At 43.6% G+C, this 15,140-nt stretch overlaps 1 protein-coding gene across 2 annotated transcripts in view; it reads right to left on the bottom strand.

Moving 5' to 3' along the window:
- Nucleotides 1-8,546: 8,546 nt before the first annotated feature.
- Nucleotides 8,547-15,140, bottom strand: part of BMP3 (bone morphogenetic protein 3) — a 31,151-nt gene continuing 24,557 nt past the window's right edge. For both annotated transcript variants that reach the window (XM_064416332.1, XM_064416331.1), the window contains exons 2-3: nucleotides 11,891-12,801; nucleotides 8,547-10,209 (exon numbers count right to left, since the gene is read on the bottom strand). In XM_064416332.1, coding sequence (XP_064272402.1) covers nucleotides 10,018-10,209; nucleotides 11,891-12,801 — 1,103 coding nt within the window. In that variant the 3' untranslated portion in view covers nucleotides 8,547-10,017. The remainder of the gene's footprint in view (nucleotides 10,210-11,890; nucleotides 12,802-15,140) is intronic.

Raw genomic sequence — 15,140 nt, 5'->3', positions numbered from 1 at the left:
GAATGAACACTCACAGGAACATGCTCAGAGGTGAAGAAGTCTCTTCCCACAAGCACTGCACTGTCCTAACCACACAGACCAGCAAAACCCCACACTCAGGAAGTTCTCTTTTCCCCAGGGAACTTACCAGGTCATTTTTACTAACTCCTGCAGCTCTCATTCACATGGCTTGAAGCCTCCCTCCTTCCCTCCACATGAATCAATGCTGCAGAATCTGGCCTAGCCCCAGCAGCAGGTTACTCCATCTCTCCTAGCTTTGAACGCTCTCAGAGAACAAGATAAAAAGAGAAGTAACTCGTTTTCACCCCATTTCTTCAGTAGATTGAATCATGGTCCTCCTGCCATAGATGTTCAGCCCATGTAAGGACAGCAGCATCTCCTTGTTCATCAAGTTTCAATAGCTGGCAATGTTTCCAGGTGCTCCCTGTCTTGCCCCATCCTGCCTGAGCACTTTCCCCCTGCACCTCTTCTCCTCCCTTAAGCTGCACGGCCTGCCTTGCTTTTGGAAAGGAGGGGCTGGGGGTGGGCTGTGAACTGCCAAGTCTCATTTAACTCAGGAAATTCTTGGCTTCTCAGGAGTTCTCTCCTGAATCTTATCAATCAGACCCTCTGATGTCTGCTCAGCTGGGTCAGATGTTCCTCATGCCATTGCTCTGTGCACAAGTTTACAACTGCCTGTCAGGTTTTGTGCCATTCCCCCAGAACATGGCCTTTTTTTTGATTCATAATAGAGGCCTAATGTCTGAAAGCCTCAGAACTGAAAGCAGAAGTATCTTAATGTCTTGTTGACACCAATGGGTTACATTTCAGCAGAGAGCAGGATGCTTCAGTGACTGACCACTTGCACAAACACACAGCGCCACATACAAATCCTTTTCAGCCTGAACACCCTATTAACTCACACTATCAAGTGCTGCAAGTCCTATTAAAACTTTATGGGTGTTTAGAGGCTGTGACACCTGCTGCACCCCTCTCTGTAATGGCCATGATCAGCCTCAGCACCATGCAGGAAGCATGAGTGCTCTAGAGTTCAACTACCAAACTCACTATCAGCAGGATAAAAATATGCTAATAGTAAGGACAGGTTTCTCATGGTTGCAGTACAGGAATTATCCCAGCAGTACGATGAGATACTTTAAGGAAAATGTGGCCATATATTGCAAACCCACAGCAATACTGAGCACAGAAAATGCTGATGAGTTACTCTTAGTTCTGACGACGAGTTTGCAGTTAAACAAACAAAAAATTGCATTTAACTCCGTGTCCCCAGAAAAAGATTCATCATTTCTCTACAAGCAGTAAAGGAACCTATATCATGAACTTAGACCAAAAAAAAAGTTCAGAAATGTTCCAAATTATTCTGATTTGCTCACAAACAATTTTGCTTTGATGGCCTCCATGACCACAGGGCTGGCTGAGCTTCAGCTGCATGTACACTGGGCTGTTTGCTTCCACCAAGTGTTTGCCTTGCAAAGCTTCCATAACCACAGAATCTAAGAATGGTTTGGGCTGGGAGGGACCTTAAACAGTATCTAATCCCAACCCTCTTCGTGCAGCTCCATAGGGGCATCCAATAAACTGCTTTCCATACCTGCACAGAAGGCTTTTCTGAACAAAGCAACCCCTGGCTAAGAGGAGCAAGGCACTGCAAGCTGGGGCTTCTTATTGCCTTGGGAAGGTGACTGTCCTGCTGGAAATTGTAGGCGACAATGCCATTTCCTGCGGGCCGAGTGTCCGGGCTGCGGTGCCGCGCTGTGGCCACACGGGCAGGGGAGGGGCAGAACCGGACAGGGAGGGATCCCCTCCAAAACTCCTAAAATAAACACCCCAAAAACCTGCCTCTAACTCAGCAGGAACCGAAAGGCCCCCTTTCTTTAAAACCATATTTAAATATATTTTGTATTTATATTCACGCGCGTATTTATAGCGGACGTTGATGTGTCATGAAATTCATATTACGTCTATTACTATTATTTATATATATATTTACATTTCGTATTTTTTTTAAATATTTTTGTATTTTGATTGTATATTTCGATATTTATATTTATATACTACTTATGTTATTTAAAATAAAAACCCCATCTCTCACCAAATAAATACCAAAAAAAGCTTTCTTTTAAGCTATATTGAAATATTTCTATATTTCTACTTTGCATAATTATATTCAAATTTCTATTTATAGCTTCTATTGACATATTATATTGCTAATTCTACATCATATATATCAATCTAATAATGATGAATGTTTATTTATATTATATATCATATCTACTGCTACAGCTCATTTTTTCTTGTATTTTAATTTCTGATATATATCTTCATGTATTTATATTTCTACACTTAGATTTCTACATTTATATTATTTGTATTAATTCATTATTGTATTTTTTATAATAAAAACCCTGCTTATTGCTAAACAAAAAAACCCCAACTTTTAAATTATTTAAAAAAAATATTTCTATGTTTATAATTTGCTATATATACTATTATAACATATTGATGTGCTATATTTATATATTTTATATATATTTCATATAATGTACTACAATAAGATATATGCAGTATAACCTGAATTATGTGTTATATCGATTTATATTATTTTATATTTATAGATATTTTCTGTTTTTATGTATGTCTGCATATAATTGTAACACATTTCCATATTCAGATTTTGTATGGGGGTTTTGTTTATATTTATAATCAATATTTATAGGCCTATAAGCATATAAAACACTCTATATTAAACAATACAGTATCTTATTGTAATATATAATACAATTTATGTTACATATTTTATTTTTATATATTCTGTCTGTTTTTAAATTTTAAGTTTTTTATTCTCATTTCTGTACATATGTTGGTTTTGTTTAATTGTAGTTATAGTTATGATTTAACATTGAAAATACAATTCCTAAATAAAATGACAAAACAAACAGCATGAAATTCCCACCAATATCGTCCAAAAGCATCAAAACAGCTCCACCAGCCAAACAACTACCAGGAAAAAAACCACACAACACTCTTTTCACTAACAATTCTTATCACATCACAAAAATGCAACGAAAATCAAAGAAAACCCTATAAAAACACACGCAGCAAATCACAAAAACTACTAAAAAAAAAATCAAACCAATTTACTCAACTCCAAACCGTACAACTGATGCTGAAAGTTAGTAAAAAAATAACCAAAATTCTACCTCAAAGAATAACCAACGCCCTATAAAAATAACTAAAAAACCTGAAGTAATGAACTACTTCAAAAAATAAGAAAATAACTACTCACATAAAAAAACTACCTGAAAATATCCACAATATAGATATCCATGCTCCCAAAAATAAAACGAATATACAACAGCCAAATACAACAAATGACCAAAATAAAATCCCAAAAAACAAACCAAAAACAAATAAATTAACTACAAAAAAGCATTCCTAACTCAAAATACCCAAAATGCCTCAACCCATCAAAATAAAAAAAAACCCAAAATAAACACAAAGCCTAAATATGGGTAACTGTAAACAATATCTCCCAAATTATCCGTAATCATGCACTCCAACCAAACAAACCAAATAAGTAAAAGCCCGGTAAGATAATTTTAAAAATGCAATTAAAAATGTTAAAAACCCAAAATAGTTAAAAACTACCTCAAAAACCCCCAAGACAAACACTTCATGCTCACGCTAATGAAAGCCACCACAACAGAACTGAAAACCTAACCTCTACTTCACATAAAAATCATTCTAAACTCTAAAAAACATAATATCTGGGGGGGAAAAAAAAGGCGACAAAAAAACCTCAATTCAAAAACATCCTTCCCATCAACGCCCGAACCGAGAGCAAGAAGCTCACCACGCACCGACTGCAAAAAATTAAAACCACGCAATAAATCCCTAAAAAAAACACCTCAGAGCCACGACGTAAAAGAAATGTCAGTAATTAAAACCCGCGCTCCCGGCAGGAAAGCGGCTCCTCCGGCCGGGGCCAGCGCCGCCTCTGCCGCCTGGCACGGCTCGGCTCGGCACGGCTCGGCCCCTCAGCTCAAACCCTTCAAAAGGAGGGACAACAGCGCTGCCCCCTCCATTTAAACCTAAGGGTGACGGAAATGGGCGGCGGCAAACTCCAAATCAAACCCTTAGTGCGACGACGTTTTTCCCCTTCCGTTTAGGATAGAGCACAGGGACGTCCCCACCACCCCTGACAGACTGGAAAAGGCAGGTTTTCCCTCAAGCCAATACCCACAAAACCGCAAGTGGAGGAGGAACCCCCACAGCTCAAACACAGACAGTATTTTTAATATTTTTTTCCCTCATAACAACACCCCTTCCTTCTTTTTCATTTCTTTTTCCACACGAGCTCACCTGTCCGGCTGCTGCTTCCCGGCACGGAGCTCTGTCCCTCGGCACCTCCCTTCAGCAATGCTCCAAGCGCGTATCCAGGTGTTTCCCCCAGACCCTCCGAGAAGCTTCCCGTCCTTCCACGGGACAGCCCCGGGAGCCCCCAACAAACCCCTCTGCTCAGCAGCTCCAGGAAAAAGGGAGCTGAGGGAAACCTTCCCCTAAAACAGCCTCCCTCCGGCAGGAGCCGCCCCCTCCTCACCCTCACACCTGGGGCTGCTCTGAGCCCTCCTCATCCTCACCCTCACACCTGGGGCTGCTCTGAGCCCTCCTCACCCTCACCCTCACACCTGGGGCTGCTCTGAGCCCTCCTCATCCTCACCCTCACACCTGGGGCTGCTCTGAGCCTTCCTCACCCTCACAGCTCATACCTGGCGCTATTGCCACGCTCCAACAGCGTCTCTCCCTCTCCCAGACACAGCCCACTTCTCACAGTCCAGACAGAAATCTGCTGCGTCTGTTGGTTTTCCTGAGTCCGCCTGGTTACACCATTAAAACACGGACACGCAGCCATGGTTTGGTTCGGCTTTTCGTCTAAACTCGGCTTGTTTCGGCTGAACCCGGTTCGGTTCAAGCCGGTCATATTCAGCACTTCGGATGAACTCGGCTATTGTCGGCCCTTCGGCTAAACTCGGCTATTATCCGCACAACTCTGCTATTCTCGGCTATCATGGCCTCTTCGGGTACACTCGGCCATTATCGGCTGACCTGGATTTTCCCGCCCTTTTTGCCGCCCTCTTGAGAAGGTCAAGCGAGTCCGCGACACGCCACGCCCAAGATGGCGGCCGCTGCAGGACCTCGGCAAAGCGAGGCATCAATTCTAAAGCCTGTCGCCGGCCGTGCAAAACGTGCCCGCCCGCGGCGTTTTTTGAGCCCACAGCCCGTGTCTACTGTACTGGAAACGCCACAGAAAATTTCGCTGGAGCCGCGCCGACGTTGGTGTGCCGTGCAGGCAGCTCATTAGACAGCCCGTGGTCCTCGATTTTCCCGCTTTTTTGCCGCCAGCTTGAGAAGATCAAGCGAGTCCGCGACGCGCCACTTTCAAGATGGCCGCCGCTGCAGGACCTCGTCAGGGAGAGGTATCTATACTAAAGCCTGTCCACGCTCCCCAAAAACAAGCCCATCTGCGGCGCCGCTGAGTCCACAACCCGTGTGGACGGCACAGGAAACGCCACAGAAAATCCCACCTGGGTTGCGCCGGCGTTGGTGTGCCGTGCAGGCGGTCCAGTAGATGGGCCGGGGTCCTCGATTTTCCCGCCCTTTTGTCGCCACCTTGAGAAGGTCAAGAGAGTCCGCGAAACGCCACTCCCAAGATGGCGGCTGAGAGAGGTCTTCAGCCAACTGTGGTGTTTAGGCCGATGCCTGTCAGAAACGCGCCCGCCCGCGGCGCTGCTGATTATATATTTCTAGATTTAGATTTATATTATGTGCTTATATTATTTTAAATAAAATCCCCTGCCTCTACCCACATAAAAACCAAAAAAACCCCTTTATTTGAAACTGTATTTCAATTTTTAAAGTTATAGTCTTCATATTTATATTCACGTTTAGATTTAAAATGTATTTTGTTGTATAGTGTTATTTATATTCTGCATTACATCTCTTCCTATTACTTATATTTATTCACATTTTGTATTTATATATATCTTTATATATTGATTGTATATTTCTATATTTAGAACCATATAAAAATAATATGCATATTCATATTATTAAAAATAAAACCCCTTCCTCTAACCAAATAAATACAAAAAAAGCCCGTTGTTTTAAACTATATTTAAATATTTTTATATTTGTATTTTTCATAATCATATTCACATTTGCATTTATCATTTATATTGATGTATTATATTTATAAATACATATAATATACACCATAATGTAATAATAAAATTTTTTCTTTATATGTCATATGTACTGCTAATATTTATATTTATGTAGTTTTTTAATTTTTATATATATCCTTATGTATATATTTCTATACTTAGATTTTTACCTGTATTTCATTTATAATTTTTATAATAAAAACCCTGCCTATTACCAAATAAAAAACTCCCCTTTTTTAAACTGAATTTAAATATTTTTTCATTTATATTTTTGATATTCACATGCACAACTGGTTATATATTATATTATGATACATTGATGCACTATATTTGTATATATATAATATATATGAATATACTATAATATAATAAGATATATACAGTATGATTTGTATTGTATAGATTTCTATTATTTTGTATTTATATATAAATAAAGATATATAAATAAATGTCTGTATTATATTTTATATGCAATTTTATTTATATTTACAATCTATATTTAGATGTATTTATATAAACATATTAAATACTCTGTATTAAACATTATAATATTATTGATGTTTATATGCATTCTGTTTATATTTAAAATTTAAGTTTTATATTCCCATTTCTATATTTATATATTTGGTTTTTTAAATTTTAGTTACAATTTTGCATTGAAAATCTAATTCCCAAAAATAAAATGACAGAACAAACAACGCCAAATTCCCACCAATATTGTCAAAAAAAAAAAAAATAGCTCCACCAGCCAACCAACTACTGGCAAAAAACCAGCACACTATGCTCTTTTCAATAAAATTCTTATCACATCACAAATGAAACAAAAATAAAAAACAACCCTAAAGAAACCCACACAGCAAACCACAAAATCTGGTCAATAAAAATAAACCAAAGCAACTTAATGAACTCAAAACCATACAATTGACCCCAAACGTTACTAAAGAAATAACCAGAACTCTACCTCACACTAATTCATAAAGAGTAACCAATACTCTGTAAAATAACCAAAAATAACCACCAGACTAATTAACGATTTAAAAATCCTACACTACTAAAAAGCAAAAAAATCACGACGCAGAAAAATCTTCCTAAAAAAATCAACCATATAAATACCAGTGTTCCCAAAAATAAAACTAATAAAAAACAACCACCAAGTAAATCAAGCTATAAAAATATCACAGATAAATTGATTATAACAAAAAAGTCATTCCTAACTCAATAAACCCACAATGCCTCAAACCATCAAAACAAAAATACCTCCTAGAAATAAGCACGAAGCCTAAAGATAAATGTAACCATGGACAACATATCCTGAATTCTCCGTAACAATGAGACATACACTACAATTAAACAATCCAAATAAATAAAACCCCGGTAATATACTAAACAAAAATGTGATTATAAATACTAATTAACTACATGACAGTAACTCAGACTCGCCAAGACAAGCACTGCATACTGACGCTAATAAAAGCACCACATCATCACTAAAAACCTAACCTCTACTTCATGCCACGGCCCATAAAAACCACTGTAAACCTTAAAAAAAAAATCCTTTAAAAACATAACACCCGGGCAGAGGGAGGACACAGGAATAAAAGGAAGAACGGGGTGCGGGAGGAAATTGGAAACCCTCTGCCAAAAAGAAAATAAATGGGATGGGCAGTATGACAGAGAGGAAATAAAAAAGAACAGGAACGGGGAATGGGACATGAGGATCCCACGAGGAACAACAGCACAGGGAAAATAAAAAAGGAGCATGAGTGAGGCAGGGAGAAGGACAGAGAAAAAGACAGGGTGCCAAACACTGGGCAGGGACAGAGGGATGCAGGGACACAGAGGGCAAGATGCTTCTCCTGCAGCCACTACACAAGTGCAGCTGCCCTGCAATTTCATGCTCAGTGTCTCTTCCAAGGTGAACAAGCAGGTACCCCCAGCATTTCCTTCCTTTAGGCAGCACAGACCCAGCAGGAGAACCTGGAATGCAAGGATGGATCTAAACATGGGAGTCCCACTTGCTACTCTGTCCACCTTTTCTCCAGCTTAGCCCTGGGCTGGGAAACAAAAGACAACAAACATTTAAAAACTGAACTTGAGGTGTCTTGATGATGCCCAGCCTGGGAGAAAGCCCTTCCCACCAGCCTCTTGGCATTTTCCCACTCTGAGGAACCGTGGAAATGCACATCCACACCCGGGGCGGGCAGCCTGGGATGTTTTCTGCACACAAACACCACAGCCCCGAGCACCAGAAGCCTGAACAGACTCTCCCAGGCAGCCTCGAATGTTCTTGGAAACGCCAAGTGCCACACAGGAAAACAGAGATTTTCATTTTAAAGTCATTTTATTTTCCGCTTCTCCGGAATTCCGAGCACAATGTCCACATTCCTGAAGGAAAACAATACAGACCAGCAGTGAAACACTGCGGGTGCACCTGCCCTTTGGAGCTCCCCTGCAGTCCTGGCAGTTCATCCTTGCACTGACAGAGAAAACTGCATGGTTTGAAGAATGCTGAGATGAAGGAGGATACATTAGGAGGGCCGTGGATATAAAATAAATTAGAAGCATCTGTAAAAGTTTCTTTCCATATACAAAATAATTTTTATTTTTGGGGGGTGATTTTCACTTTTTAAAATTGACAGTCTGTACACAGATAAACCTTTCCCCAGAAATCACTTAAAATGCTGGTTTTACAAGGAAAAAGGAGCCACTGAACAACCCATCCTGCAAACTCACAAGCCTCTGCTCAGCTGAGGGTGCCAATCTTTGGGGCCAGCCCTGCCCCAGGAGTGACACCCTGCTGCTGCAGAGTTCAGGGCCCCCAGAGTATGGAAGAGTGAATCACCACTAAATCACCACTTTTTGCCAGCTAAATCAGAGCACTGAGTGCCCAGTCTGATCCTTTCCTGAACAGCTCCGAGCAGGGTGACTCCAGCCCCTCCCACTGCCTGACCATCTCTCCATGCAGAAATTCTTCCTCAAGCCCAGCCTGACCCGCCCCTGGTGCAGCTTGAGGCTGTGACCTCTGCTCCTGTCACTTGTCACCTGGGAGAAGAGGCCGCTGCACAACCTGGCCACAGCATCCTTGCAGGCAGACAGCCCACAGGTTTTGGAAGAGCATTCCAGAACTCATGGCACCTCACTGAGCGTGGTATCCATGGCAGAAGGCTGAGTGATGCCCTCAGCAGCGCTGCTTGGAGCTCCCAAGAGCTGAAGCACAGAGCACGTGTCAGTGCAAAGGAACTCACACACAAGGTGGATAACCTCCTACCAAGGAGGTGCACGGCCACGAGGGCTGACCTACAGCTTTCAGGATGTCAGATTGGTTTTGCTGCCTTGCTGTACTACTCTAAAACCTAAGGCAAGAAACTCAGCTTTAAAATGAAGACTACTACATGTCTAACCTCTCCCCACCATTAGAACAGAGATAAGAAGTACCAGCCTGTGCTGCTTCCAAATTCTTGTACGAAAATAGATCACTATGTCCCTTTGGGCAGTCTCAAAAATCTGCAGGTTCTTCTTTCAGCTCTTGCTTCCAACAGGTACAGTCAGGTCCCATTGCCAAGCCCGGTGTCTCGGTCAGAATCACGGACAAAGGAAGTTTGTGTTCACCCTCCTTGGAATGACTGCTTGCAATCCATCCTGCTCCCACTCTGACTGACTGGAAATCTTTACATTTTCTCTTTCCTGTCCAAAGGAAATGCATTGGCAGTGCAAACACGAAGCAGGTGTGATGAGACTCCTGCCCACCCCCTTCCCCGGGCAGCCAGCCATCACCCTGGCAGGGCCCAAGGCGTTATCGGCACGCACAGGACTCCACTGTCATGTTGGGGTACACCTTCAGAACCACGTTCTTGTTCTCATCAAAGAACAAGATACTGAGAGAAGACATTTTGTCAGGAACACAGCAAGGCTCGGGAATGCCGGGGACGACTCCGACGGCTCTCACAATGCTCTGGATGGTGGCGTGGTTGGATGGCTTCATGGCCTGCAAGAGACAGACACAGCAGAACATGTTACTGACCCACAATGCCATGGATTTTATAATAAAATTGCTTCGTTGAAGGGCCCTGTTGAGACCTGCACTGCTGAGGAAGGAGCGTCCAAGACAGCTGTGCCTCATACTAAAGTGACATTTTCCTCAGGGAAGAAACTTCAAAGGACAAAGTTTCCTACATTTATAAAAAGGGACACACTTTTTATAGGTTTGCTCTGAACAGAAAGCAAATCTGCCTGGTAAGGTAACTGCACCCTGAAATGCTTCCTGATCCAAGTACCTGTACAAGAGAGAGCTGGGTATGAAACATGCACACAATACAGCTTTTAGCCAGGGACTTTTTCTTTGGTTTTTAGAGTTGTTCTTACACACACAATCTGGGAATCAAAACAGTTCAGTGTGTATCCCATCATATGTCCCTGGGAAATACACAGAACCAGGTCGTTTTGGCCAAACGTTCAATTTGCAGTGTTGCTGCAATGAGAGATTCCTTGGTTCTGGGAAAAAAGTCAGTCTTAAGGGTTAGATATGGACCTGCAAAAAGAGCAGGAATAACTGTGAATTCCAGCTCATCATCTCGTTTGCTCAGCACATTAGTGCATGAAGTTGTAAGTCCCCATCTAAGCTGATCAAAGACATTTCTGTTGGTTTGTTTGGAATTCAAGAGTACCTATACTCCTCAGCAGCATCAGCCAGGATTTAAAACAAGTTTTGGATTATCATATAACTCAGATTTCTGCATAATTTCTGTCTTCAAAGGGAAGTGAAAGCTCTGGTAGCACCCAGTCATGTTTCCTTACTCAGCTGCTGGGCAGCATTCTCCCCAAAATAACTGGGAGCCAGCAGCTGGGAGCCTGCTGGTCACAAGCCAAAAGGCAGAACACCAGTGCCCTGAGGAGTGTCACTGCAGCTAGGCAAGTCTTCTCCTCCTCCCAGGAGAGGAACCCAGCTTGCTTTGTCTGGGTGCCATCCCCTTTGGTGCAATTCTTCCACCCATCACTTTCCAAGGGAGACTCCCTTGGCTCCTTAAGCCACTGAAATGCCACATATATTTTGGAACCAACTGCTCTGGCTTCACTGTGGCAGGACCAAAGACTCTGGAATGAAATGCTGCAGTGAGTCCAAGAGCCCTGCCTTGACTGATGTTTCCTGCAGCTGTTACTTGTGCATACCCTCGTTTTAGGCCAGCCTCAAATCCCATGTCCTACTCCCAGGTCTAGGCAGCCTCCAGGACTCACTAAGAATGTTGCTAAGAATGACACTGGACATGTGGAGCAGAGTTCATCTATCCAGGTTACAGGGCCAAGAGCACATCAGCCTCCCCTGCTACCCACATGCAACCAGCTCATACAAACTACGGGATATTTTGAAAGTGAGCGGGCCTGGATCCACTGGTTTTGGATCCCCTGGGTCCAGTGAACCAGAAGTGATTCACTCGACTCTGCGGCACCCCAACCACACCTGGCAGTGCCCAGAGCTGGAGCTCCCTGCCCTTGGGGCAGCCTTGCCACTCCCTGTGGAGGGGCTCTGGGCTCCTTTTGGGCACAACAAGCACTGCCTACCAAACAGTTTTCCAGATCTGGCTTGCATCGCTGGCTGCCTTTTACTGCCTTTTGTGGGAAACAAAATGCCCAGTTTATGGTAACAGACAGTGAAAAAGCATCACTCATACCTTTGGAATTGGGAATTGGCATTCTCCTGAGCAGTAATAGGCATCAAAGGACTTCGGGGAAATAATCCACTCGCTCCAGCCGATGTCTGCAAAATCCACCTTGAGGTAGCGCCGGGCGCAACTCCTCGGCTCGTTCCACTGCTTCCTCCTGGCCTTCTTCAGTGTCTGCTCATCAAACTGCAGAGTCTGGCTCTTGTGCACGTGACTCTTCCTCTGCTTCTTCTTACTCCTGGCCCTGTCTGCCAGCTGTGGCTGGAAGGCCTTGTAGGGCTTGGTGGCCTCCCAGCTGTGCTCCTCGCCGTACTGGTACTTGGCTCCCGGCAGCTCGTTGTTCTGCAGTGGCAGCAGGGCGCCTGCGGAGCGCTTCCTCCGCTGGATGTTGGTGCTGCTCCTCCTGTGGCCCTCTGGCTTGGGAAGGACCCTGGCCAGAGGGTGACGGTGGCCTCGCAAGGTGGAGACGACGCTCTCTGGCTCCGAGATAGCGGAATCGTTGGCGTAAATCAGGATGTAGGGCTCGTAGGAGGAAGATGCCCTTTCCCAGGCATGGCGGCCGGGCAGATCCATTTTAACACTGAGCAGCAGCTCGTTGTTTCGCTTTGCTTCGTGCAGGAGCCGAGTGATATCCTTCCACTGCCAGGAAAGGACATCCTGGTAGGCAGAGGAGACATTTATGAGGAAATGTCCCAGGCTGCGAGTCGGGTTCCCAGCTGAAGGAAAGGTCCAAACCGAAAGACGTATCTGAATTTCAGGTGGCCTGTGCCGGTGATGAGAACAGCCACTGGGCTGGGAACAGTTCCACTCCACGTGCAGCAGATCACCAACATAATAATACACCGAAGCTGACAGGACATTTTCAGACTCCGTGAGTGATGTCAGGTTAAAAACGTACATCTCCTGGCCCTCGGGGCTCCCTAGAAAAAGAATTAATCACGTAAGAATATGGGCATCTAAAAATGTCATCCCGAGGGGACATATGGCTGCTCTGACAGCCTTTTAGCTAAATCAGACACTACTCATGCCTGAAGTTTCCCTCTAGAACAGTCAGCCACACTGGGTACATTTAGTCATTCCATCTTGGACACTTCATCAATTTTCATGCCAGAGTTAGAAGGTATTTACTAATACAGCTGAAGGCAGGCAGATAGTCTAGAACAACCCTGGTAGCCCAAACAAAGCCAATTCAAAAACCAGATTTGAGGGCTCGTGGGGTGGAACACGTGGGGGACTCTAACCCCCCCCAAAGGTGCAACAGCAAGGCTCAAGAGGAAGGTGCAATTCTTTTTTTAAAATTCCCTGTGGGCTGCAGTTATGTCCATCCTTCAGAGAAAGAGAAATACAGATCTGAATGTCAAGCTGTAAAACCAGACTGGGAGGGAAAACTCAAATACAGTGTAGTTAAGGTATGGTCTGCAGCCCCGCCCAAAGGGCTGGAAACATCTCGACCCATTAGGGAAATGCAGAATGAAATGTTTTTTGGACACCACAGCATGTGAAAAGCCTCTCCAAAGGGTCAGTCCAAGCAATGACAAGCACAGAGATGGCCACAGACTAGGGATGACCAGCCACACCACTCCCACCCTCCACACAAGGTCGGAAGTCCCTTGCCCAGGCAAGTGAAAACATAATTTTCAGTACTCATCTTACACAGACATTGACAAATTCACGTTCTGTGTGACGTTCAGTGCCTCCAGCCTGTAGCATCCCAATGGCCAGTGCCATTCAGGTAAGTGTGGCAAAAGCCTGGACTCTCCCTGTGCTACCCCATCCCTACCCCAGCAATCCAAGCAGCTTCCTCCTCTTCTGAACATTTTTGTGTCATAGTATTCCAATCAATACATTAAAAAAGCAAGAAGAAAGAAAGAACCCCTTCTCCCCAACTTAGCAGATGCACTGCTTCATGGAAATTATGGAAAAAACCTGCACATCTTCTTCAGTGGAAAAGGACCAAAACAGTGGAAAGGCCAAATCATCTAAGGAATCATCTTTGTTTAAACATTCAGCCTAATCTGACAGCAGAGCACATAGATAACTTAGCAAGTGCTGAAATCTCAGGTACCACTATTATTGCAGATGCCTACGGAGCCAGATTTACCTGGAATTCCATCCTGATTTGTATTCCTCAAGCCAAAACCAGCCCTTGATTACACTTGTACTAGACACCTTTTAAGAAGCTATTATTTCAATCACTTCTGTATGTTGAAGGACAAGTTTTGATCTTAATTTTCATTACCAATGCCACTTAAAAAGGCTCGCCTGTTCTAAACTGGCATATTGTATTGGAAGACAAAGGAAGCTGCTTTTGTTCATCCAGAAGTTCTGGACAGCATGGGGCAGACACAGAGGGGTCTATAATTTCGGTTAAAAGCTAAATTCCAGCCTGCCAAGACGAAGCACTTGCAGTAGATGGTGCTGTTTTCCCACACAACCACCTCCCAGCTTCAGCAGCTCCGAGTTCTCCGATCTTTCATCTGCAAAATCACCTCAAAAACACTTACTAGTGGCCAGCACAGATATCTGTGGATTCACCAGATTCTGCCTCGAGAAACCCAACTGCATGACCCGGGGCTGCATCACAATTTGGGAGTACCAGGTTCAGTACACCACTTGTGCCACACCGACACCCAACTCCCAGGTGTGAGCACTGCACTGAAATAAGCGTTCCCTGGGCTAGAAATTACCCTGAAAAATTACACACCAAGAAAGATGCAGCTTCCAAATAACTACAAAAGCATCTTTTGCTCAGAAAAATTTCATTTAATTGAAACAAGACTTTGCTTTTGCTCTGCTGGAAACCATTCCAGGCTGTTTAGTAGCAGCTGGAACCCAGCTCCTGGCACTGCAGCTGAAGTACCTGCTGGATCTTAGGGGCATGGCCCGTGCTTCCTCGCCTCCCCACACCAACCCACAGCTGCAAGGAAGCGTGACTGGCATTGAAAGAGTATTTTTAAGGAAGTGCAGTAGGTCTAGCAAGACAGACATCGCTGGCACAAACAGATTCCTGTCACAAGGGGGATTTCAGGCATCAAAAAGCTGGAACGAGTCTGCGAACATGTGTGTTTACCTTTATAGAGGATGCCCTGACATTTTTATGGACTGCCAAATCTATCCCACAGGTGAAAAAGGATGCAGTAACGAGAACTATTTAGTTATACAGTCACCATTAGCCACCATTTAAAGGAGATATTAGAGGTGTCCTGTGCCAGGGCCCGGTTAAGGACGGATCAGCGTTTCCAGTGTAAAACTTTGTTCT

This window comes from Passer domesticus, chromosome 4, assembly GCF_036417665.1.
Source record: "Passer domesticus isolate bPasDom1 chromosome 4, bPasDom1.hap1, whole genome shotgun sequence".
Lineage (NCBI taxonomy): Eukaryota > Metazoa > Chordata > Aves > Passeriformes > Passeridae > Passer > Passer domesticus.
This window is presented reverse-complemented; position numbering and strand designations above follow the sequence as displayed.